Source organism: Aquarana catesbeiana, linkage group LG08 (assembly GCF_042186555.1).
Source record: "Aquarana catesbeiana isolate 2022-GZ linkage group LG08, ASM4218655v1, whole genome shotgun sequence".
In the NCBI taxonomy this organism is placed as follows: Eukaryota; Metazoa; Chordata; class Amphibia; order Anura; family Ranidae; genus Aquarana; species Aquarana catesbeiana.
The window spans coordinates 263,465,317-263,489,939 of record NC_133331.1 but is presented as its reverse complement, the minus strand read 5'-3'; the positions used below and the strand labels follow the sequence as shown (position 1 = coordinate 263,489,939).

The following is a 24,623-nucleotide window of genomic DNA, read 5'->3' as shown; positions in this document are numbered from 1 at the left end:
GGTCTTGGCCCCAAATTCATAAAATGGGTCCAACTTTTATACCAGAACCCAGTGGCAAGAGTAGTAGCAAACGGATGGCCCTCTGAACAATTTCCCCTATCTAGGGGCACGAGACAAGGGTGTCCTCTGTCGCCGCTGCTTTACGCATTGGCGGCAGAGCCACTCGCAATAGCTATCCGTGCACATTCAGGGATAGTGGGACTGCAAAGGGGTGAGGTGACGGAGAAAATCAGCACATATGCAGACAACACCTTATTGTATCTAGATGACTCAGAGGAATCCCTACCATTAGCTCTAGCCCTGATAAAACGCTTTGGCACATTTTCTGGCCTTAGGATCAATTGGGACAAATCCCAGATACTTCCCTTAGACAGCTTTCCACCACCCAGAGATAGAGCCCTCCTCCCCTTGCAGAGAGTTGATACCATAAAGTACTTAAGAATACAGACCACTCGAGACCCAACAGACTACATTTCACTCAATATAATGCCATTATTTGAGATGCTTAAGCGAAAGACACAGGTGTGGGCTCGCCTTCCACTTGGAGTGCTGGGCCGCATAAATCTTGTAAAAATGGTCCTACTTCCAAAAATTTTATATATGATCTGGCACTCACCAGTGTACTTGATACTCAGACACTTCAAAATAATGGAAACCTTACGCAAACCATTTGTCTGGGGCAACAATAGACACAAGCTCCCATGGCATAAGTTGAAAAGCCCAACTGACCTTGCTGGACTGGCACTCCCTGATTTTAACGCGTATTACCTCGCAGCTCAATTGTCACAAATCTTTCTATACTTCCTTATGGCACAATGAGTCACTCTACGAGTTCAGATTCATACAAGACAGTGGAGTGTGGAGTTCTAGAGGAATAGTCTACTTATCTCATATAACACACAATGGGAAAATGAAGTCTTTTGATACAATAAAATCTGAATTTGCACTACCAAATCAAATGTTCTTCAGGTATATACAACTAAGGCACGCTTTTCATGCACAATACCCCTTAGATGATCTTGCCTTAAATGATAATCCCTTAATAGCAGCCATAAAATATCCAGACCCTAGGAAATGAATCTCTCAATTCCAGGCTTCCAGGCTAACACTTCCACAAGCAACCACGTTGGCATACGATTTTAAATCCAGATGGGAGGGAGAGGTAGGTCTCTTAGAGGATGCCAAATGGAGTGATGCTTTAGATACATGTAAATTAGTATCCCCCAGGTTATCAGACTGACTCACCCAAATCTTCATCACACACAGAGCATACCTCACGCCGCTCAGGGTTTCTAGATATAAAAGCAGCCAATCCGCCAATTGTCCAATGTGTGACCAAGCAGTGGGCACCTTTTTCCATCTACTGTGGCACTGCCCTAAAATCCAAATGTTTTGGACTCAGGTGGTACAGTTTTTGCACGACACAATGGGCTCCCCTATTACGCTTCAACCAAAACCTTGTCTTCTTGGAATTTTTCCTGACCCATAATTCAATGAATTCACTAAAATATTTTTACATGAAACGCTTTTTTCTGCTTGTAATGTAATAGCTAGAGTCTGGATGAGACCCACTCCACCAGAGTTCTCACAATGGTTGATAGAAGTCAATAACATTTTGCCATATAAGAAACTGATATATTCTCATAGAGGATGCCCTACTAAATACGATAAGATATGGGAGACGTGGCTCAAATCACCAGAAACCTGTACTAGTAGTGTCTAATATAATCTGCTCTACAGATCCTACTATTAGTATTTCTCTTACTTTTGCTCATGTCTCCTTTTCCACCCTACAAAATGTACCTGCTTGAGGAAATTAGAGCCAAATTTGACATAAACTATATGCAATATAGAAGGGATCGATTGTACATGGTACCAATGCAAATGTCTTACATTAATATATACAACAATAAGGGATGTTGTTATATGCTCTGTATAAATAATACTGTCTATTAATATTGATATCTGTCACGATGGCCTAATGTATGTATTTTCCCTTATTTGTTCAATAAAAGACTTTATAAGTAAAAAAAAAAGAAATATTGCAACCCCTCTACATTTAGATTTGTACTTGGTAAAGAAGGCTTGTTTGTAAGATCTATGGAAAAGGTAGGGTGACTATGTTCAGCAAAATGGGTTTCCTGTATCAAAACAATTTGCGCCCCCAATTTTATAGTTGGTAAAGGCCTTTTTCCGTTTGTGGGGAGAATTAAAGCCACGCACGTTATGTGATAGACATGTAATCACCATTTGTGAAATGAGATCCGAGCAGGCTCACCTGAAAGGAATGGAGGTGACTTCAGTGTATCGCCAGAATTCTCCAACACAAGGAAAACGCCAGAGGAGATATGCGTTAACAAATACAACATGGATAAACCATTACAAAGTATTCTGTGATTGATATGCTTTGATAACTGAAAAAACAAAAACTGGAATTGAAAATGAACAATCAAAATAATAACAGAAAAGAAAGCCAGCCTAATGTTTCGGAGCTGGTAAAACATGGGATCAGGTTGCAAATAGCAAAAACCTGAAACAGAGACATGAACCATGCAAGGGGCAAAAACGCCCCTAACTCCAGAGGTCACATCCAGACTTCGATAAGAAGTCCAGATATGAGTGGAGTGGAGTGGGGTGGCATGGCAAAGGCATCCGCCGAACTAGCCTACACGGTTAAACAATATATATAGAGTGTGCATGTCACAACATTAAATCATAGGAGACAGAAATCAAACGATTTCAGTCTGTGTCCATGTCAGGGACCCAAAGGCCAGTTACTGTTGTTGAAACGAAGGCCATCTCTGGGTAACCATCAGCACAGGTTTGGCAGGGAGTTGTGTCCACCTAAATTACAGAAAAAGAAAAAAAAAGGGGAAGAAAAAAAACAAAATACGTTTGGATCGGAGTCAGTCAGATCTCATGAGGTGACCTGGGGAAATGTGTAAGTGCCTCAGGATCAATTGTAGCTAGCCAGGTTCATCCGAGGTGGGTATCTTCCGGAGTTTGAAACGGTCGCACAGTTATCAGTTCCGGATACAGTATATGGTGGACTGATAGAATGAAGTTGTGCAGGTAAGTTACCAAAAATGGCCAGTAGGTGGAGTTCTAATCAAAGAGATCAGCAGACAATGTTCAGCAGGCACAGAGTGTGATAATGGATTCAGCTTGATCCAGCACAAACAGCGGGGGTTGTGACCAATGTCATGTCTGACTTGTCTCCTATCTAGTCTTGGAGAGGGTGTATGCCAAATAGGTGTTGTTCTAGGGGTGGAAGGTTGGCGAGGGTGGGATTCAGCATTCAAAAGGCCCAGCTTCACTAAAATGTCTTGTCCTTCCAAAAGCGTGGTTGCAGTGTATGTGGTCCCATTATGGGGAACTGAACGGATATGTGCTTTAGCTAACACCGTGGTTACCTCCTTCATCTTACGGCATCTATCTAGGGTTGCTGGAGAGATGTCAGGATAAATTTGTACAGGGGTGCCATCCAGGGTAATAGAATGTGAATTGCGAACAGCCCTAAGGATCTCCTCCTTGATAAGGAAGTATTTTAGGCAGAGAACAATATCTCTAGGGGTCTTGTCAGGGGGTGGTTTTGGGCGCAAAGCCCGGTGAATTTGGTCACAGGTAAATGACTCAGGTTCATGATCTGGAAGCAGGGAATGAAACAGCTTATGCATGGCAGGGATCAGGTCTGTGTTAGTTTCAGGGATTCTCCTGATCCTGAGATTGTTTCTGCGATTCCGATTGTCGAGATCTTCGACTTGCGATTGTAATTGTGTGACCGTCGCAGTAAAGGATTCAAACTCCATGGAGAGATCGTTGTGGGCAATACTGAGTTTGTCATGTTTTGTTTCTAAACGGTCACTGCGGGTTCCCAAAGATGCTATCTCTTGTCTCAAGGTGTTTGTGCTTTTATGCAGCTCAGTCTGAAATTTGGCTGCAATTTTGCTGTATATAGATTTCAGACTCCTGTCTAAGTCCTCTTTTGTGAGGGGGTTAGAGTACTCACTGTCATGTAGTGGTGCTGAGGCATCCTGTGTGAGCTGTGGAGAAGGAGAGGCAGGGCTGACGACGCCATCTTGTGACATGTCGAATCGTTCCTGTGACTGCAGTAGGAAGTTTGTTAGAGACCTCTGCGCGGTCCCCCCCCCTTCTTCTGCTTCTTCGGCAGCATGCACAGTGTGGTCCTGGGGGTGTTAGGAGCGGTTGTGGTGAGATACGTAGCTGGATGGCCCCAGGGAGTAGGCTAGTCGGTGTGAGTAGAACGGAGCTACTCAATCATGCAGCTGATCCCGCGGAAGTCGCGCATGCGCCCCATCAATAGTACATTGTATATCCCTGTATGTTGTGATCATTGGGGTACCCATTTAATTTTTTTTTAACTATCGACGCTCCCTGCTGATACCACTGCTTGTGGAAGAGAATTCTGCATCTTTACCGCTCTGACAGTAAAGAACCCATGTTCTATACATGCTACAGATGGACGACTTTACAGGCAGACTAAAGGGACCTCCCAGGCACTATATATTTAAAGGAATTTTTTTCATTTTTATTGTTTCACTTTAAGCATAATAAAAACCGCTGCTCCTATAAAAATGATTGTTTTTACACTACATTTTTCCATTGATACATGTCCCCTATGGCAGTACCCAGTCCCCTATACCCCTTTTATGGCCAATTACTTGCATATAAGACTTCAAAATTAGGACTTTTGATTTCTCATGTTCGGCTCCCATAGACTTCAATGGAGTTTGTGGTTTCGGGGCAGAACTTTTGCAGTGAGGTAGAAAGAAATCCTGGATAGCCGCACTCTGGGATAAGGACATCTTTATTTCAATAAAATCCAACAATACAGTCAATTGCAGAGACGTACAGGGTGGTAGACTTCTAATGCGTTTCACATCATTTGGATGCTTATTCGTAGCTACAGAGGGATAGTAGTAGTGTGGTATAAATAGAAAAGTGAAAAAATTAAAAGAGGGGGGGCGGGGTATGCATGCCGGTAAAACAATCAATCACCACGCTGCATAGCAAACCCACCCTCTCAGTGTGAATAAAACAATACTGATCCCATTATAAAAACTTACACCTGCAAAAAGAGGAGAGAAAACATCCATTGTTAACCTAACCAAAATGCATAAAGAGAAATATAAGTAGACAAAACTGTAATGCCAATAAAAATCAGCACAAACTCATAAAAATAACTGAAAAAAAGAGAAAAGAAAAGGTAGGTATTGGATGCTAAAACCCTCCATAGAAGGTGAAGCCGCAACAATGGAACAAACTTGAGTAGTTGGGAGTGCTAAAAAAGTGTTAAACCATAAAGTCGTGTAACCACAAGGTACTCTGCTCACACATTTGCAAAAACAAAAAATACACAAAAGATATATGTATGTACATAGACCTAAATAAGACATGCATAAATGTGTGACAGCGCAGTCCCGACATAATGTAAATAAACACTCCAAAGCACTCTCACAACCCTAAAATAGCAAATGTGCATAAGCAGTTTAGATGAAATATACACACATTTTCATGAGATCAAAGTACAAGCATATTAAACATGAGATCAGCGTGTATGTACATTAAACATGAAATTAGAGATTTATGCACATTACTCCTCCAACTCCTCCAATCATTCTTAACCACTTGTATTTTATAGACGAGAGAGTTGACAAAAATATATGCAGTGAAAAATATATATACATAGATCTGAAAAAGGGGTCGGTCCAACTACCCGAAAGAGTGGTTACAAATGTATCAAAAGTATCAAACATGTAGCATCGCATCCAAAGCACTGGTGTCAGATAAATCTTTACTTTCTGAAAAGAAAAAACAGTAAAAAACAAACAAACAAACAGAAGCATGAAAATGGATTGGACACCAGATGAACCACAAAAAAGTATAAATAAATATCCATTGTTGTTGATATTAAACTCTCATGACAATGTCATGTTAGCTATGTGGTCAATAATGAAAAGGTATATGATCAACCACATAGGAAACATAGAAAAACCCAACAAAGGAACCAAAACAAAGAACCGAATGAACTATTAAATGTATGCAATTTCCACATAGATCAACGTGCTGGCAGACTATGTTACAACAGCAAATGTATAGAGACCATAATGCCGCGTACACACGGTCGGACTTTTCAGCTACAAAAGTCCGACAGCCTGTCCGACATACTTCCGGCGGACTTTCGGCAGACTTGCGGCGGACTTGTGGCAGACTTTCTAACGAACGGACTTGCCTACACACGACCACACAAAAGTCCGATGGATTCGTACATGATGACGTACACCAGACTAAAATAAGGAAGTTCATAGCCAGTAGCCAATAGCTGCCCTAGCGTGGGTTTTTGTCCGTCGGACTAGCACACAGACGAGCGGATTTCGGGGTCCGTCGTAGTTACGACGTAAAGATTTGAAGCATGTTTCAAATCTAAAGTACGTCGGATTTGAGGCTAAAAAAGTACGTTGAAAGTCCGGAGAAGCCCACACACGATCGGATTACCAGCCAGCTTTAGTCCGTCAGCGTCCGTTGGACTTTTGTAGACGAAAAGTCCGACCGTGTGTACGCGGCATAAGTCTCACTCCATGTGCTGAAATAGGTTGAGTTGAATAATAACACAAAAGAGAGTAATCTCAAACGCACACAGATATAGTAGGGTGGCTATAGAATCTGCATCAAACAAAGCCCAGACCTGCATCCAAAAGAAAAATTAAGAATTATTAAGGAGGCCTTGCTACATAGTACCATGCGATTAGAAATTCCCAAAGTCTCACTTCTCGTGCTGCAAAACACCATGGCTCACTATAAGAATACCATAAATCTAGAGTGGGATTGACAAAAATAATAAAGCCAAAAGGCGAAAAGAAAAAAATGGTCTATAACAAACCTAACAGCATTATGCATATCACAGTTGACTGTCAAAAAATTATGTCAATGGGACTATAGCTTAGTATATCTGACTAGATAAAACTAGTTTTTTATATTGTATATTATTAAGGCGGCCTTGCTACATAATACCATGCAATTAGAGATTCCCGAAGTCTCACTTCTCGTGCTGCAGGACGCCACGGCTTGCTATAGAAACACCACAAATCTAGACTGGGACTGACAAAAATAAAACCGAAAGGCAGAAAGGACAAAAAAAGTCCATAACAAGCCTTTCTGTATTATACCGTGCATTCGGAGACTCTAAAAGAGTCTCACTAAAAGAGTCTCACTAAAAGAGTCTCACTCAAACTGCTGAAAAAATATATACAGTGCTACTTGCTATGGCATAAGGCTGAAGCCTAAAAAACTTAGCCCTAGGGAATCGTATTTCCCATCTACCAAAAATGCAAAATGTATGAGTATTTGGAAACCTTGCTACATAGTGCCATGTGATTAAAAATTCCCAAAGTCTCACTTCTTGTGCTGCAGAACACCATGGCCCGCTATAGGAATACCATAAATCTAGAGTGGAATTGACAAAAATAATAATAAAGCGGAGAGGCGAGAAAAACAAAATGGTCTATAACAAACCTAACTGCGTTATGCCATGTATTCGGAGACTCGAAGGGGTCTCACTTGAAGTGCTGCAGTACATCACAGTTGACTATCAAAAAAAATTATGTCAAAGGGACTATAGTTTAGTATATCTGACTAGATAAACTAGTCTTTTTATATTATATATTGTTATGGCGGCCTTGCTGCATAATACCATGCAATTAGAAAATCCCGAAGTCTCACTTCTCGTGCTGCAGGACACCACAGCCCGCTATAGAGACACCACAAATCTAGAGTGAGACTGACAAAAAATAAACAAAGCCGAAAGGCAGAAAAGACAAAATAGTCTATACCGAGCCTTACTATATTATGCCGTGCATTCGGAGACTCAAAAGGATCTCTCTTGAGGAGTCTCACTCAAACTGCTGAAAAAATGCTACTACTTGCTATGGCATAAAGCTGAAGCCAAAAAAAACTTAGGCCTGGGGAATTGTGTTCCCAATCTACCAGGAGTGCAGAATATATGAGTTTTTGAAAACCGGATATCTAATCTATCAACAGTGAAAAATGTATAATGTAGATATCAATGGGACATAGTAAATTGTAGACAATACATAAGCAGGCTGATGCAACTTTCTAATGATTAAGACCTCATAGCACAACAACAAGCACCTGATTATGCTAATCTTGATGGGCAGTTGAACAAAAGACTGGACAAACTTGAAAGAAATGTCATTTCCACTAAAAACGATAAAAGGACAAGGGACCAATTGGATTATGACACCAACAAAGTGTACAAAAAAAAACCTTTTCAATCCCACTATCCACGGAGGTCCACCCCAAAGAAGAGGGTCAGTTTTTCTGACACAGAGGGGGAGCGCACTTGTGATACCTTAGCAACTACCGGATCTGATTCCTCTTCTGATGGTAATCACACCACTACCAAAACCAATGTGATATCTTTAAACCCGGGCGGACATGGCCGAAACAAGAAAAAAGGGAAGAAAAGAGGAAAACACGGAGGGTGGGGGGGCACAGAAGAGATAAGTACAAATCGATACCAGCTGCGGGGTCGGAAATAATGGACACCCTTAACGTAGTCAACCTTTCATCTCGCCTCCTATCCACCTCTGATATTTCCCTGTTGTCTAGGGGTTTGAATTTTTGCCCCACGGACCACTTTGATTTGTTCAATACTATTCTTGACGTGAACAGATTCGTACGGACTTTGACACTACAAAAACACTACTATATGGAGAATGAAGATGATCAAATCATCCCACATCCGAATCAAATTACTTTACAACAGAGTCTTCAGCCAACTGGTGAGTCAACTCCTTTTCCCATTTTATTTTCCGATGTATGTACATCAGTAGACCTATCAGATTTAGCTATTGAATCAAGCTCACATACACTGGCAGATAACACCAAGTGTCATACAGTATCCTTTCATTTGAAATTTGACTTTTGCCCCATTAACTCCAGAGGAAAGGACATGGACACATATCAGAAATTGGTAGAGAAGGATTTGGCACACCTTGCAAATAGCATTGTCCATAACAAATCTGGGAACCTCACTGTTGAGGAGAAAAAAATCTCTTAACAACTTACATAAAGATCCCTCGATTGTAATAAGAAATGCAGATAAAGGGGGGCTGCGGTGATCCTAAATGTCTCCGCATATAGAGAAGAAGCTCTACGCCAGCTGTCAGATTCTTCTACCTACAGCAAACTAAAAGGTGATCCCACCGAACCTTTCAAAAAGGAGTTGGCATGTCTTCTTGACAGAGCGGTCTCTATAGGCATATTTACCCCTAAAGAGAAAGATATGTTCATCCCTGCATTTCCAGTTATGCCCATTTTCCATCACCTTCCTAAGCTACATAAAGGCCTTTCACCACTTACAGGAAGACCAATTGTAGCCGCCATTGACTCTCTAAATGAACGTTTGGGCCAATGGGTTGATCAGCAACTACAGCCTCTAGTGACTAACCTTCCTGGATATTTACGGGACACTAAACAACTTCTGTCCAAACTGAAAGGGATGTCCTGGGAGAAGAACTTTCGCTGGATCACTTGTGATGTGTCCAGCCTGCACTCTTCTATCCCACACAGCTTAGGCCTTCAGGCCGTGGCCTTCTTTTTGGAAAGATCTGGTCTTTTTTCTCTAGTTGTGCAGGAATTTATCATCATGTGTTTAGAATATTTACTTACACATAATTTCTTTATGTTCGACGGGGAGTACTATCTCCAGAAGTGCGGCGCCTCCATGGGCGCGAAGTTCTAACCATCCCTGGCCAACCTTTACATGGGGTGGTGGGAAAGGTTCCGCATTTTTGGGGATGACAGTTCCCGCCGATTAAATACAGTGTTTTACTGTAGGTATATAGATGACCTGTTATTCATTGTGTCTGACCCACTGGTTGAAATTGATAATTGGCTTCTTTACTTAAATGATAATAACTTGAATTTAAAATTCACGGGTAAAATGGACCCAATTTTTATTGAGTTTCTGGATGTTCTCTTCACATCGGATGGTCCTGAGGTCACTTCTAACCTATACAGAAAACCCAGTGCGGGTAACACACTCCTTAGGGCCCATTCTAATCATCCTGGACATACTATTAGGAATATCCCACTTGGACAGTTCCTAAGGCTGAGGAGAATCTGCAGTAAGGAGAGTGATTTTGATAGGGAAGCTATCTCTATGTCCACTAGGTTTATGGACAGAGGATATTCTCCAGCTACCTTCAATAAAGGTCTGTCCATAGCCAAAAAGACACCCCGTTACCAGTTCCTTGTGGATGAGATTAAAGACAGGGAGGATCCTTTATTCCCACCTTCTCCACACCCTATAGTGTGGAATTCCACAAGATACAAAAAATTGTCACTAAGTATCTCCCGGTCCTGTCCAATGATCCCATCTATTCCAAAGTTTTGGCTAAGGGTATCTGCAGTGTCTCTAGAAAAGCACCATCCCTTGGTAACCCTCTGTCACCCAGCCTCTTTTCCAGCAAAAACAAATCTAAAAATTGGTTATCATTTCAGGGCACTTTTAAGTGCGGTGCTCGTAACTGCAACTATTGTCCATTTGTTAAGGGTGGAGACGTGGTGACATCAATGTCCACAGGAATGTCCCATAAAATTGACTCTTTTGTTAACTGTAACACACGTTATGTAATATACGTCATTACATGCTCTACATGTTCCATCCAATATGTAGGGAGAACTACACGCAGGCTGAAAGACCGGTTGTACGACCATCTCTATGACATTGACAAGGATCATGCTACAAACATTTGCACGTCATTGGAATGAAGTCCATCAGAAGGACACGTCTTGCCTTGTTATACAAGGCATTGACAAAATTAGGACACCACCGAGGGGGGGTGACAAATTTAGAATCTTATGCAGACGTGAAGTCCAATGGATTTTCTCTCTCAACACTAGACGACCCCTCGGGCTCAATTTCGAGTGGGATGTGTCACATTTTTATGAATAACCGTACATGCGTCCTGCGTTTTTGCATACATATAAATGACTTTACCTGTAGTTTTCGTTATCCATATCCTCAGTAGTCCTCCATCTGGGATTTTACCAACATTAAAGTGGGGTTCCACCCAAAAAAAAATACATGAAAAATCCTAGAAAACAAAAAAACATTTGGATATTTTTTTTTTTTTTTAACTTACCTCTAAATGCCTGTTGCTAGGGGGTCCCTCGTAGTCTGCCTCTTCCAGTGCCTGGGCTGGTGACATCACTTCCGTCTCGGCACAGGAAGGGCTCAGCTCTGCTCCCTCCCGTCAATCATCTGGGACCCATTACAGGTCCCAGGTGACTGAGCGGCCAATCACGGCGAGCGGCGCCGCTCGCGCATGCGCAGTGGGTGCCAGGCTGTGAAGCCACAGCCCGGCGCCCACAGTTGCAATGCCGTCGCCACTGAACGGAGGGGGAGACGAGCGGGGCTTCGATCCCCGGCATCGCTGGACCCTGGGACAGGTAAGTGTCCAATTAAAAGTCAGCAGCTGCAGTATTTGTATCTGCTGACTTTTATTTATTTTATTTTTTTTTGACTGGCCCTCCTCTTTAATCAGTTCCCCTAAATGTGTTATCATTAGAAAGTTGCATCAGCCTGCTTATGCATTGTCTACAATTTACAGTACTATGTCCCATTGATATCTACATTATACATTTTTCACTGTTGATAGATTAGATATCCGGTTTTCAAAAACTCATATATTCTGCACTCCTGGTAGATTGGGAACACAATTCCCCAGGCCTAATTTTTTTTAGGCTTCAGCTTTATGCCATAACAAGTAGTAGCATTTTTTCAGCAGTTTGAGTGAGACTCCTCAAGAGAGATCCTTTTGAGTCTCCGAATGCACGACATAATATAGTAAGGCTCGGTATAGACTATTTTGTCTTTTCTGCCTTTCGGCTTTGTTTATTTTTTGTCAGTCTCACTCTAGATTTGTGGTGTCTCTATAGCGGGCTGTGGTGTCCTGCAGCACGAGAAGTGAGACTTCGGGAATTTCTAATTGCATGGTATTATGCAGCAAGGCCGCCATAACAATATATAATATAAAAAGACTAGTTTATCTAGTCAGATATACTAAACTATAGTCCCTTTGACATAATTTTTTTTGATAGTCAACTGTGATGTGCTGCAGCACTTCAAGTGAGACCCCTTCGAGTCTCCGAATACATGGCATAATGCAGTTAGGTTTGTTATAGACCATTTTGTTTTTCTCGCCTCTCGGCTTTATTATTATTTTTGTCAATCCCACTCTAGATTTATGGTATTCCTATAGCGGGTCATGGTGTTCTGCAGCACGAGAAGTGAGACTTTGGGAATTTTTAATCGCATGGCACTATGTAGCAAGGTTTCCAAATACTCATACATTTTGCATTTTTGGTAGATGGGAAATACGATTCCCTAGGGCTAAGTTTTTTAGGCTTCAGCCTTATGCCATAGCAAGTAGCACTGTATATATTTTTTCAGCAGTTTGAGTGAGACTCTTTTAGTGAGACTCTTTTAGTGAGACTCTTTTAGAGTCTCCGAATGCACGGTATAATACAGCAAGGCTTGTTATGGACTTTTTTGTCCTTTTTGCCTTTTGGTTTTATTTTTGTCAGTCCCACTCTAGATTTGTGGTGTTTCTATAGCAAGCCGTGGCGTCCTGCAGCATGAGAAGTGAGACTTCGGGAATCTCTAATTGCATGGTATTATGTAGCAAGGCCGCCTTAATAATATATAATATAAAAAACTAGTTTTATCTAGTCAGATATACTAAGCTATAGTCCCATTGACATAATTTTTTGACAGTCAACTGTGATATGCTGCAGCACTTCAAGTGAGACTCTCTCGAATCTCCGAATACATGGCTTAATGCTGTTAGGTTTGTTAGAGACCATTTTGTTCTTTTCGCCTTTTGGCTTTATTATTTTTGTAAATCCCACTCTAGATTTATGGTATTCTTATAGTGAGCCATGGTGTTTTGCAGCACGAGAAGTGAGACTTTGTGAATTTCTAATCGCATGGTACTATGTAGCAAGGCCGCCTTAATAATTCTTAATTTTTCTTTTGGATGCAGGTCTGGGCTTTGTTTGGTGCAGATTCTATAGCCACCCTACTATATCTGTGTGCGTTTGAGGTTACTCTCTTTTGTGTTATTATTCAACTCAACCTATTTCAGCACATGGAGTGAGACTTATGATCTCTATACATTTACTGTTGTAGCATAGTCTGCCAGCACGTTGATCTATGTGGAAATTGCATACATTTAATAGTTCATTCGGTTCTTTGTTTTGGCTCCTTTGTTGGGTTTTTCTATGTTTCCTATGTGGTTGATCACATACCTTTTCATTATTGACCGCATAGCTAACATGACATTGTCATGAGAGTTTAATATCAACAACAATGGATATTTATTTATACTTTTTTGTGGTTCATCTGGTGTCCAATCCATTTTCATGCTTCTGTTTGTTTGTTTTTTACTGTTTTTTCTTTTCAGAAAGTAAAGATTTATCTGACACCAGTGCTTTGGATGCGATGTTACATGTTTGATACTTTTGATACATTTGTAACCACTCTTTCGGGTAGTTGGACCGACCCCTTTTTCAGATCTATGTATATATATTTTTCACTGCATATATTTTTGTCAACTCTCTCGTCTATAAAATACAAGTGGTTAAGAATGGTTGGAGGAGTTGGAGGAGTAATGTGCATAAATCTCTAATTTCATGTTTAATGTACATACACGCTGATCTCATGTTTAATATGCTTGTACTTTGATCTCATGAAAATGTGTGTATATTTCATCTAAACTGCTTATGCACATTTGCTATTTTAGGGTTGTGAGAGTGCTTTGGAGTGTTTATTTACATTATGTCGGGACTGCGCTGTCACACATTTATGCATGTCTTATTTAGGTCTATGTACATACATATATTTTTTTGTGTATTTTTTGTTTTTGCAAATGTGTGAGCAGAGTACCTTGTGGTTACACGACTTTATGGTTTAACACTTTTTTAGCACTCCCAAGTACTCAAGTTTGTTCCATTGTTGCGGCTTCACCTTCTATGGAGGGTTTTAGCATCCAATACCTACCTTTTCTTTTTTTCAGTTATTTTTTATGAGTTTGTGCTGATTTTTATTGGCATGACAGTTTTGTCTACTTATATTTCTCTTTATGCATTTTGGTTAGGTTAACAATGGATGTTTTCTCTCCTCTTTTTGCAGGTGTAAGTTTTTCTAATGGGATCAGTATTGTTTTAATCACACTGAGAGGGTGGGTTTGCTATGCAGCGCGGTGATTGGTTGTTTTACCGGCATGCATACCCAGCCCCCCCTCTTTTAATTTTTTCACTTTTCTATTTATACCACACTACTACTATCCCTCTCTAGCTACGAATAAGCATCCAAATGATGTGAAACGCGTTAGAAGTCTACCACCCTGTACGTCTCTGCAATTGACTGTATTGTTGGATTTTATTGAAATAAAGATGTCCTTATCCCAGAGTGCGGCTATCCAGGATTTCTTTCTACCTCACTGCAAACCAGCAAAGCCAGCACCTGGAACCAGTTCTTACTAGGACGGTGTCATTCCAGAGCAAGAGTGTTTGTGAGCTGCATTTCCTTTTTTCCTGTCTACTTACCGGGGCAGAACTTTTACCGTTTTCGGGAGTTCTGCTGTGAACCAAACAGGGGGTGTTTGGTCCATCTCTAATCGGGAAGCATGTCAACCAATTCTCATTCAAGGGTCAACGGAAACTGCTTTTTGGCAGATAGACATGGATCCTAAATTTTCTTTCACTGCCTCTAAGAGTACAGTCAGAGTGATTACCACCTTTTGTCTATGCCTGAGTCAAGCCATCCTTGCTGCAACTCTTATTAATAAGGTCAATAACAAATAACAACTGTGCTAAAAAATAAAAGATCTACTGTATTTACAGTGGGGATGGAAAGTATTCAGACCCCCTTAAATTTTTCTCTTTGTTAAATGATTTTAGCAAATGGCTGCACTATACGTTCATTTTTTTCCTCATTAATGTACACACAGCACCCCATATTGACAGAAAAACACAGAATTGTTGACATTTTTGCAGATTTTTAAAAAAAGAAAAACTAAAATATCACATGGTCCTAAGTATTCAGACCCTTTGCTGTGACACTCATATACTTAACTCAGGTGCTGTCCATTTCTTCTGATCATCTTCTGATCATCTTTGAGATGGTTCTACAACTTCATTTGAGTCCAGATGTGTTTGATTATACTGATTGGACTTGATTAGGAAAGCCACACACTTGTCTATATAAGACCTTACAGTTCACAGTGCATGTCAGAGCAAATGAGAATCATGAGGTCAGAGGAACTGCCTGAAGAGCTCAGTGACAGAATTGTGGCAAGGCACAGATCTGGCCAAGGTTACAAAAAAATTCTGCTGCACTCAAGGTTCCTAAGAGCACAGTGGCCTCCATAATCCTTAAATGGAAGACATTTGGGATGACCAGAACCCTTCCTAGAGCTGGCCGTCCGGCCAAACTGAGCTATTGGGGGAGAAGAGCCTTGGTGAGAGAGGTAAAGAAGAACCCAAAGATCACTGTGGCTGAGCTCCAGAGATGCAGTTGGGAGATGGGAGAAAGTTGTAGAAAGTCAACCATCACTGCAGCCGTCCACCAGTCGGGGCTTTATGGCACAGTGGCCCCACGGAAGCCTCTCCTCAGTGCAAGACACATGAAAGCCTGCATGGAGTTTGCTAAAAAAGCACCATGAAGGACTCCAAGATGGTGAGAAATAAGATTCTCTGGTCTGATGAGACCAAGATAAAACTTTTTGGTCTTAATAATAAGCGGTATGTGTGGAGAAAACCAGGCACTGCTCATCACCTGTCCAATACAGTCCCAACAGTGAAGCATGGTGGTGGCAGCATCATTTTGTGGGGGTGTTTTTCAGCTGCAGGGACAGGACAACTGGTTGCAATCGAGGGAAAGATGAATGCGGCAAAGGACAGGGATATCCTGGACGAAAACCTTCTCCAGAGTGCTCAGGACCTCAGACTGGGCCGAAGGTTTACCTTCCAACAAGACAATGACCCTAAGCACACAGCTAAAATAATGAAGGAGTGGCTTCACAACAACTCCATGACTGTTCTTGAATGGCCCAGCCAGAGCCCTGATTTAAACCCAATTGAGCATCTCTGGAGAGAACTAAAAATGGCTGTCCACCAACGTTTACCATCCAACCTGACAGAACTGGAGAGGATCTGCAAGGAGGAATGGCAGAGGATCCCCAAATCCAGGTGTGAAAAACTTGTTGCATCTTTCCCAAAAAGACTCATGGCTGTATTAGATCAAAAGGGTGCTTCTACTAAATACTGAGCAAAGGGTCTGAATACTTAAGACCATGTGATATTTCATGTTTTCATTTTTAATAAATCTGCAAAAATGTCAACAATTCTGTATTTTTCTGTCAATATGGGGTGCTGTGTGTACATTAATGAGGAAAAAAATGAACTTAAATGATTTTAGCAAATGGCTGCAATATAACAAAGAGTGAAAAATGTAAGGGGGCCTGAATACTTTCCGTCCCCACTGTATATATATACTGTATATATAATACAGTGGTCTAGTACTCTGCCACACTACTGTGGTGATATATTTAAGAAGGCATAATAAATCCTGGTTTGGACTCTTTAAACCTCTTTTTTCTATTTTAGATTCCATGATGTCACATGCTGCGAGTGAAGGCGTACCTCCTCGTTATGAGACTCTAGTGAGCAACACTCCGTCTGCAGTCCCAGTGCCAAACGAGCCGGTGGTGTCTTCCGTTCAGAGCTTCAATTCTCCACCTCCCATGTACTATGTCTCTCCTTCCACTCAGACAAGGAGTGTCCCCATTGTGGCACAACAATGGCATCCTTCCACCACTGTTTCTCAAAATATAAACACATGTTTACCATTTTTTCAAACATTTTTGAAGGGTAAACCAAAGGCTCTGGGAGTAAGTATTAAAGATGAGAATCACATCTAAAAGAGTACCTGTAGGTTTGCAATAGTCAATATGATGTATAGGGAAGAGTAAAGATTGAAGACACTTTTAAAGTTGAATTTAGAATAATTAATTCTAATAAATCTAATAATTAGATAATTTAGCATTTTTTTACACTATTGATTACTCAGCACAGCAAAAGAAACTTTTAAGGGAAAAAAACTTAACTGACCTGATCCCTTTGCACCATAACCACACATAAGCCTTGACCAGATGAAGGCTTGAGTTCAGCTTTAATATTAGTCCTAAAAAATTATACTAACAAAACTGTCAATATTACTTGAAAAAAATCTAAAGGTTGTGCTAACTGACAGCACATTGTCGCAATACACTGCAGATGTGCTAGGGATTTGTTTATGAACAAGGAGAAAAGGCATAGGCTGACGCTTGGCTAGATATAAGGCTGTACAGGGGTCCCACCAAATGCCACATTAGGTTAGAAAGGATCTCAGAATTTTAGTATGACCCAATTCTTGGCTTTGAAAGAATCCCCTGGTCTGGGTTGAATTATCAACCAAGCAAATCAATTATCGCTAGTGGACCAATTACATATCATTGGCAGTTAGCATGACATTGTGCAAAGCTGCATTAAATTAATTCAACTTCATTCTTTCCTTCTTCAGATTCTGGTCATTGTGGCAGCAATCTTGGAGATTGGCCTCGGCATTGCATTAGTCTACACTGCCCTTACTATCACGTTGATAAGCGGCATTCCTTTTTGGGGCTCTGTGGCTGTAAGTACTGTTACAATTTGCTACGGTATTTGTCTTGTATTTACCCGTGTAATAACTGGGTGCAAAAGAGCACCGGCTTACAGTAATACCTATTGGCTGATCATAAATTTGTTTTCACCAATGGCCTGTCTGCTGCAAGATGGACTTTTCAATTTTGTTTAGTGCAAATAATTTCCAAAGCGTCTGGCCCTATCAAAATGTGCTTAGCAAAACAGTGAAGTGTGCAAAGTGGGAGCATTTTTTTTCCATGATTCAAAGAAATCTATAAGATGAGTGCAGAGAAGAAGCTGCTCTGGTTACACTAAGAGCTGTCACAGGCATGTCTCAAAAGCAATATTTTAGGAGTTCAAGAACAGTGGACCTGGCATCAGATACATGATTTCCATATTAAGCGCATGCATGCTAAGTAATGTGTTGGTATAACAATTTCAGGTCTTTATCACCTCTTTAGAGAGGTCACGGTCAGTGGCGGCTGGTGCTTGTTTTGGGGAGGACGGCAAACAAATTATCCACCACCACCCCCGGGTTATTCGGTAACCCCCCCCCCCCCCCCCAATGCTCTAATCTCTCAGGAAAAAGATACAGTGACATTTTGTTCAGTTTGCACAAATGCTTTTGACCTTCATACCACTAATGTTTTGGAATAATGTACAGTTGTGTTCCTATTTAATTATTTTTGTTATTTTATCACAGTACATCATTGCCGGATCTCTGACAATTTCAGCTCAGAAAAAACCCAATACCTGTTTGGTGAGTTGTTTTTTTTTTCATTTTCTATTTAGCTGGAAAGTGGCATTGCTATTAGATTTTTTTTTGTTATTTTCTCCAAACTTAATAGAAAAAATGTATATAGCTGGGATAGATTGATTCACAGTATTTACTAGCGCCCAATGCCAGGCAGCAGCTGCAAAAGCAAAAAAAATGCAAGGAGGAGGTTTGTAGATGTTACAAAAGCAACTTAATTAGGGTGGGATGGGGGTTAGAAGGTTTCATTTACAATTAAAGGTTAAAAAAAATGGTATAGTTTAGAAAAAAAGCAATATCACACCATATATGCCTCAAGGTCTGGGTAAAGAACACTTCTAGTTGAAAATAAGAGGTGAGAGAACCCTGAGGTCTGACAATTGCTAACCTGTCACCTTCTTGATATAATTTCCTATCTCCCAGCACCTGAGTGTTCATAACAGAGCCCTAAAGTCAATTAGGATTGTGATCTGCAAGTTTCTTTTGCTTGAGACTGTTATTTAAACTCAGGATCTGAGAAAAAAAAATCTTACAATTGTATCCAAAACTAAAACCGGCCATAGAAGATTCAAATTTTATCTGATTCCTGCTGAAATTCAAGCCATGGGTAGCCCTGTTGGCACTAGCTGGCTCAAAAAACGTTTGAAGATTCAAAGGAGCTGGGTAGAAAATTGCATCTGACTGGATGCAGTCACTGGTTGACAGTCTGATATAGTCACTGCTCAGGTATTCAGACAGCCAAAGGCGTAGGGGAAATTCCTTCATCTAAGCCGTTTAGTGTGGATGGAGAAATCTAAGCATGTATGGATAGCTTAAACCAATCAGGCTTCACCGACAAATAAAATATCACTTTTTGGAGGAATGGTGCTTTATAACTGATTTAACCATAACCAGGTGCTTAGCCGACTGCGTGAGGAGAGGGCTGTGTGCTTCTGTGCCCGCTCTCTTAGCAACAGCAGAAATACAGAGGGAGAGGATTGACAATGCTGTACATAGCAGGATCATGGGACATTACTGTTTAAAAACAGACAGTAATGCGTGCATCACCGTACAGTTTTGATTCTTCAGTCGGCTAAGGGTGGACCAAACAAGTGCCATTACTGAACAGTCACTTTATAGGGGCAACCAGGTCTTAGGAGGAGATATATATACAGTGGGGACGGAAAGTATTCAGACTCCCTTAAATTTTTCACTCTTTGTTATATTGCAGCCATTTGCTAAAATCATTTAAGTTCATATTTTTCCCTCATTAATGTACACACAGCACCCCATATTGACAGAAAAACACAGAATTGTTGACATTTTTGCAGATTTTTAAAAAAAAGAAAAACTGAAATATCACATGGTCCTAAGTATTCAGACCCTTTGCTCAGTATTCAGTAGAAACACCCCTTTGATCTAATACAGCCATGAGTCTTTTTGGTAAAGATGCGACAAGTTTTTAACACCTGGATTTGGGGATCCTCTGCCATTCCTCCTTGCAGATCATCTCCAGTTCTGTCAGGTTGGATGGTAAACGTTGCTGGACAGCCATTTTTAGGTCTCTCCAGAGATGCTCAATTGGGTTTAAGTCAGAGCTCTGGCTGGGCCATTCAAGAACAGTCAGTCAGTCAGTCAGTTGTGAAGCCACTCCTTTGTTATTTTAGCTTTGTGCTTAGGGTCATTGTCTTGTTGGAAGGTAAACCTTCGGCCCAGTCTGAGGTCCTGAGCACTCTGGAGAAGGTTTTCATGCAGGATATCCCTGTACTTGGCCGCATTCATCCTTCTCTCGATTGCAACCAGTCGCGCTGTCCCTGCAGCTGAAAAACACCCCCACAGCATGATGCTGCCACCACCATGCTTCACTGTTGGGACTGTATTGGACAGGTGATGAGCAGTGCCTGGTTTTCTCCACACATACCGCTTAGTATTAAGGCCAAAAAGTTCTATCTTGGTCTCATCAGGCCATAGAATCTTATTTCTCACCATCTTGGAGTCCTTCAGTTGTTTTTTAGCAACCTCCATGCAGGCTTTCATGTGTCTTGCACTGAGGAGAGGCTTCCGTCGGGCCACTCTGCTATAAAGCCCCAACTGGTTTATGGTTGCAGTGATGGTTGACTTTCTACAACTTTCTCCCATCTCCCGATTGCATCTCTGGAGCTCAGCCACAGTGATCTTTGGGTTCTTCTTTACCTCTCTCACCAAGGCTCTTCTCCCCCGATAGCTCAGTTTGGCCGGACGGCCAGCTCTAGGAAGGGTTCTGGTCATCCCAAACGTCTTCCATTTAAGGATTATGGAGGCCACTGTGCTCTTAGGAACCTCAAGTGCAGCAGAATTTTTTTTGTAACCTTGGCCTTGCCACAATTCTGTCTCTGAGCTCCTCAGGCAGTTCCTTTGACCTCATGATTCTTATTTGCTCTGACATGCACTGTGAGCTGTAAGGTCTTATATAGACAGGTGTGTGGCTTTCCTAATCAAGTCCAATCAGTATAATCAAACACAGCTAGACTCAAATGAAGGTGTAGAACCATCTCAAGGATGATCAGAAGAAATGGACAGCACCTGAGTTAATTATATGAGTGTCACAGCAAAGGGTCTAAATACTTAGGACCATGTTATATTTCAATTTTTCTTTTTTAATAAATCTGCAAAAATGTCAACAGTTCTGTGTTTTTCTGTCAATATTGGATGCTGTGTGTACATTAATGATGAAAAAAAATGAACTCAAATGATTTTAGCAAATGGCTGCAATATAACAAAGAATGAAAATGTTAAGGGGGTCTGAATACTTTCCGTCCCCACTGTATATACACACAAACACACAGAGTGCACACTGATACAATTGCTAGTGGTTTACAGCATAAGATGCACTATACTTTAGTGTTTATGTTATACATGATTCATATGGTTCATGGTTTATGCTGCTCTTTTATCAGTACTGCTGATACCAGTTACATTTAGCTTATTGCAACTCTGATCTGAACTAACAGCCATATCCTTGTCTGGTTGGCTCACTGCATTCACTATATGCACTGTATCAGTTAGTTCACTGCGTTCAAGCGGACTTATTTACCTACTTACTGTTGTAAATTGCCTTCCTATTTTGCGGAAGGCAAAGTGGTTACAGATTTATGGTAGAGAACAGAGGACCCATCATACCAAGTGGCTCCCCGGGGGGGTAGCGCTACCTGTGGGGGCTCATCCAGTATATCTCTTTTCTGTAAGCAAGCAACCAAGATTATGAGCCAGAGACTGTCAACATGGATCCTGCTGCCAAAACCCAGAGGTGTGAGGTGCAAAATGGCTGTAGGGAGCCAAGCATGGTGGTCGACATTCCAAGAGACACCTGGATGGAAGAGCAGATCCGACAAGCAATGATGGCGCTAGCTCCTGACCAACTAATATACATACTGGACATGAGAGCAGATCAAGTCGCCTGTCTCACTTATGTACTTTTAGAGTGGAGAAGGGAAATTGATGGCTGTTTAATCTACTGCTAATCTACAGCTGACTGATGACTTTGAAGCTCATCTGGTTCAGCTGAGAGTGCGGCATGTCAACCCAGAGAGTTTAAGTTAACCACTTAAGGACCACCTCACGCCGATATACGTAGGCAAGGCAGCACGGGCAGGCAAAATCACGTAGATCTACGCGATCTGCCTCCCGCGGGTGGGGGGTCCGATCGGACCCCCCCGGTGCCCGAGGCGGTCCTCTTTTGTCCCCCGGCGATCGGAGTTGAGGGGGAGGCCATCCGTTCGTGGCCCCCCCCTCGCGATCGCCGCCGGCCAATCAGAACATTCCTTTGCTGCTGTATGCTAAACAGCAGCAAAGGAAATGATGTCATCTCTCCTCGGCTCGGTATTTTCCGTTCCGGCGCCGAGGAGAGAAGACAACTATGTGAGTGCACAAACACTACACACACAGTAGAACATGCCAGGCACACAAAACACCCCCGACCCCCCCCCCCCGATCGCCCCCCAATCATCCCCTAATCACCCCTCCCTGTCACACTGACACCAAGCAGGTTTTTTTTTTTTCTTCTGATTACTGCATGGTGTCAGTTTGTGACAGTTACTGTGTTAGGACAATTACTGTTAGCCCCCTTTAGGTCTAGGGTACCCCCCTAACCCCCCCTAATAAAGATTTAACCCCTTGATCACCCCCTGTCGCCAGTGTCACTAAGCGATCATTTTTCTGATCGCTGTATTAGTGTCACTGGCGACGCTAGTTAGGGACGTAAATATTTAGGTTCGCCGTCAGCGTTTTATAGCGACAGGGACCCCCATATACTACCTAATAAATGTTTTAACCCCTTGATTGCCCCCTAGTTAACCCTTTCACCACTGATCACGTATAACCGTTACGGGTGACGCTGGTTAGTTCGTTTATTTTTTATAGTGTCAGGGCACCCGCCGTTTATTACCTAATAAAAGTTTAGCCCCCTGATCGCCCGGCGGTGATATGCGTCGCCCCAGGCAGCGTCAGATTAGCGCCAGTACCGCTAACACCCACGCACGCAGCATACGCCTCCCTTAGTGGTATAGTATCTGAACGGATCAATATCTGATCCGATCAGATCTATACTAGCGTCCCCAGCAGTTTAGGGTTCCCAAAAACGCAATGTCAGCGGGATCAGCCCAGATACCTGCTAGCACCTGCGTTTTGCCCCTCCGCCCAGCCCAGCCCAGCCCAGCCCACCCAAGTGCTGTATTGATCGATCACTGTCACTTACAAAACACTAAACACATAACTGCAGCATTAGCGATCGCAGGGATCAGGCCTGACTCTGCGAACAGTTTTTTTGGTAGCATTTTGGTGAACTGGCAAGCACCAGCCCCAGGCAGCGTCAGGTTAGCGCCAGTACCGCTAACACCCACGCACACACCGTACACCTCCCTTAGTGGTATAGTATCTGAACGAATCAATATCTGATCCGATAAGATCTATACTAGCGTCCCCAGCAGTTTAGGGTTCCCAAAAACGCAGTGTTAGTGGGATCAGCCCAGATACCTGCTAGCACCTGCGTTTTGCCCCTCCGCCCGGCCCAGCCCAGCCCACCCAAGTGCATTATCGATCGATCACTGTCACTTACAAAACACTAAACGCATAACTGCAGCGTTCGCAGAGTCAGGCCTGATCCCTGCGATCGCTAACAGTTTTTTTGGTAGCGCTTTGGTGAAATTGATCACATTTGCCATCCTCATTGACTCCAGACTCAGAAAAAGACTCTCTTTTAAGGAGCACTTGCGAAAGCCTCCTGTACGTTTGTCTCCTAGCTTTGCAGTCCCACCCATGCCTCCCTCACCTCCCATGCCTCCTGGTACTGAGTCGGTCAGTGAAGGTGAACCCATGCCCTTGAGTGAGTCATTCGTCGAGATACAGGCTCTAATCGACTCTGGAGCTGCAGGCCTGTTTATTGATGCTGCCTTGTATCGAAGCACTGCGTGAAACTCCATTTGCCATTGTGGCTCTTGACGGGAGACCTACAGCCTGCCCATATGACTCATGAGACGGTTCCGTTGTCCATTAGCAGTAGGGGCTCTTCACTAGGGATAAGCTTCGAGTTCGAGTCGAACTCATGTTCTACTCGAACATTGGCTGTTCGCAAGTTCGCCGAACAGCGAACAATTTGGGGTGTTCGCGGCAAATTCGAATGCCGCAGAACACCCTTTAAAAGTCTATGGGAGAAATCAAAAGTGCAAATTTTAAAGGCTTATATGCAAGTTATTGTCATAAAAAGTGTTTGGGGACCTGGGTCCTGCCCCAGGGGACATGGATCAATGCAAAAAAAAGTTTTAAAAACGGACGTTTTTTCAGGAGCAGTGATTTTAATAATGCTTAAAGTCAAACAATAAAAGTGTAATATCCCTTTAAATTTCGTACCTGGGGGGTGTCTATAGTATGCCTGTAAAGGGGCGCATGTTTCCTGTGTTTAGAACAATCTGACAGCAAAATGACATTTTGAAGAAAAAAACACATTTAAAACTACCCGCGGCTATTGCATTGCCGACAATACACATAGAAGTTCATTGATAAAAACGGCATGGGAATTCCCCACAGGGCAACCCCGAACCAAAAAAAAAAATGATGTGGGAGTCCCCCTAAATTCCATACAAGG

General features: G+C 42.1%; 1 protein-coding gene across 2 annotated transcripts in view; it reads left to right on the top strand.

Moving 5' to 3' along the window:
- LOC141106398 (membrane-spanning 4-domains subfamily A member 4A-like) overlaps positions 1–24,623 on the top strand; it is a 104,210-nt gene that overhangs the window by 21,218 nt on the left and 58,369 nt on the right. For both annotated transcript variants that reach the window (XM_073597159.1, XM_073597158.1), the window contains exons 2-4: positions 16,717–17,000; positions 17,672–17,782; positions 18,476–18,532. In XM_073597159.1, coding sequence (XP_073453260.1) covers positions 16,722–17,000; positions 17,672–17,782; positions 18,476–18,532 — 447 coding nt within the window. In that variant the 5' untranslated portion in view covers positions 16,717–16,721. The remainder of the gene's footprint in view (positions 1–16,716; positions 17,001–17,671; positions 17,783–18,475; positions 18,533–24,623) is intronic.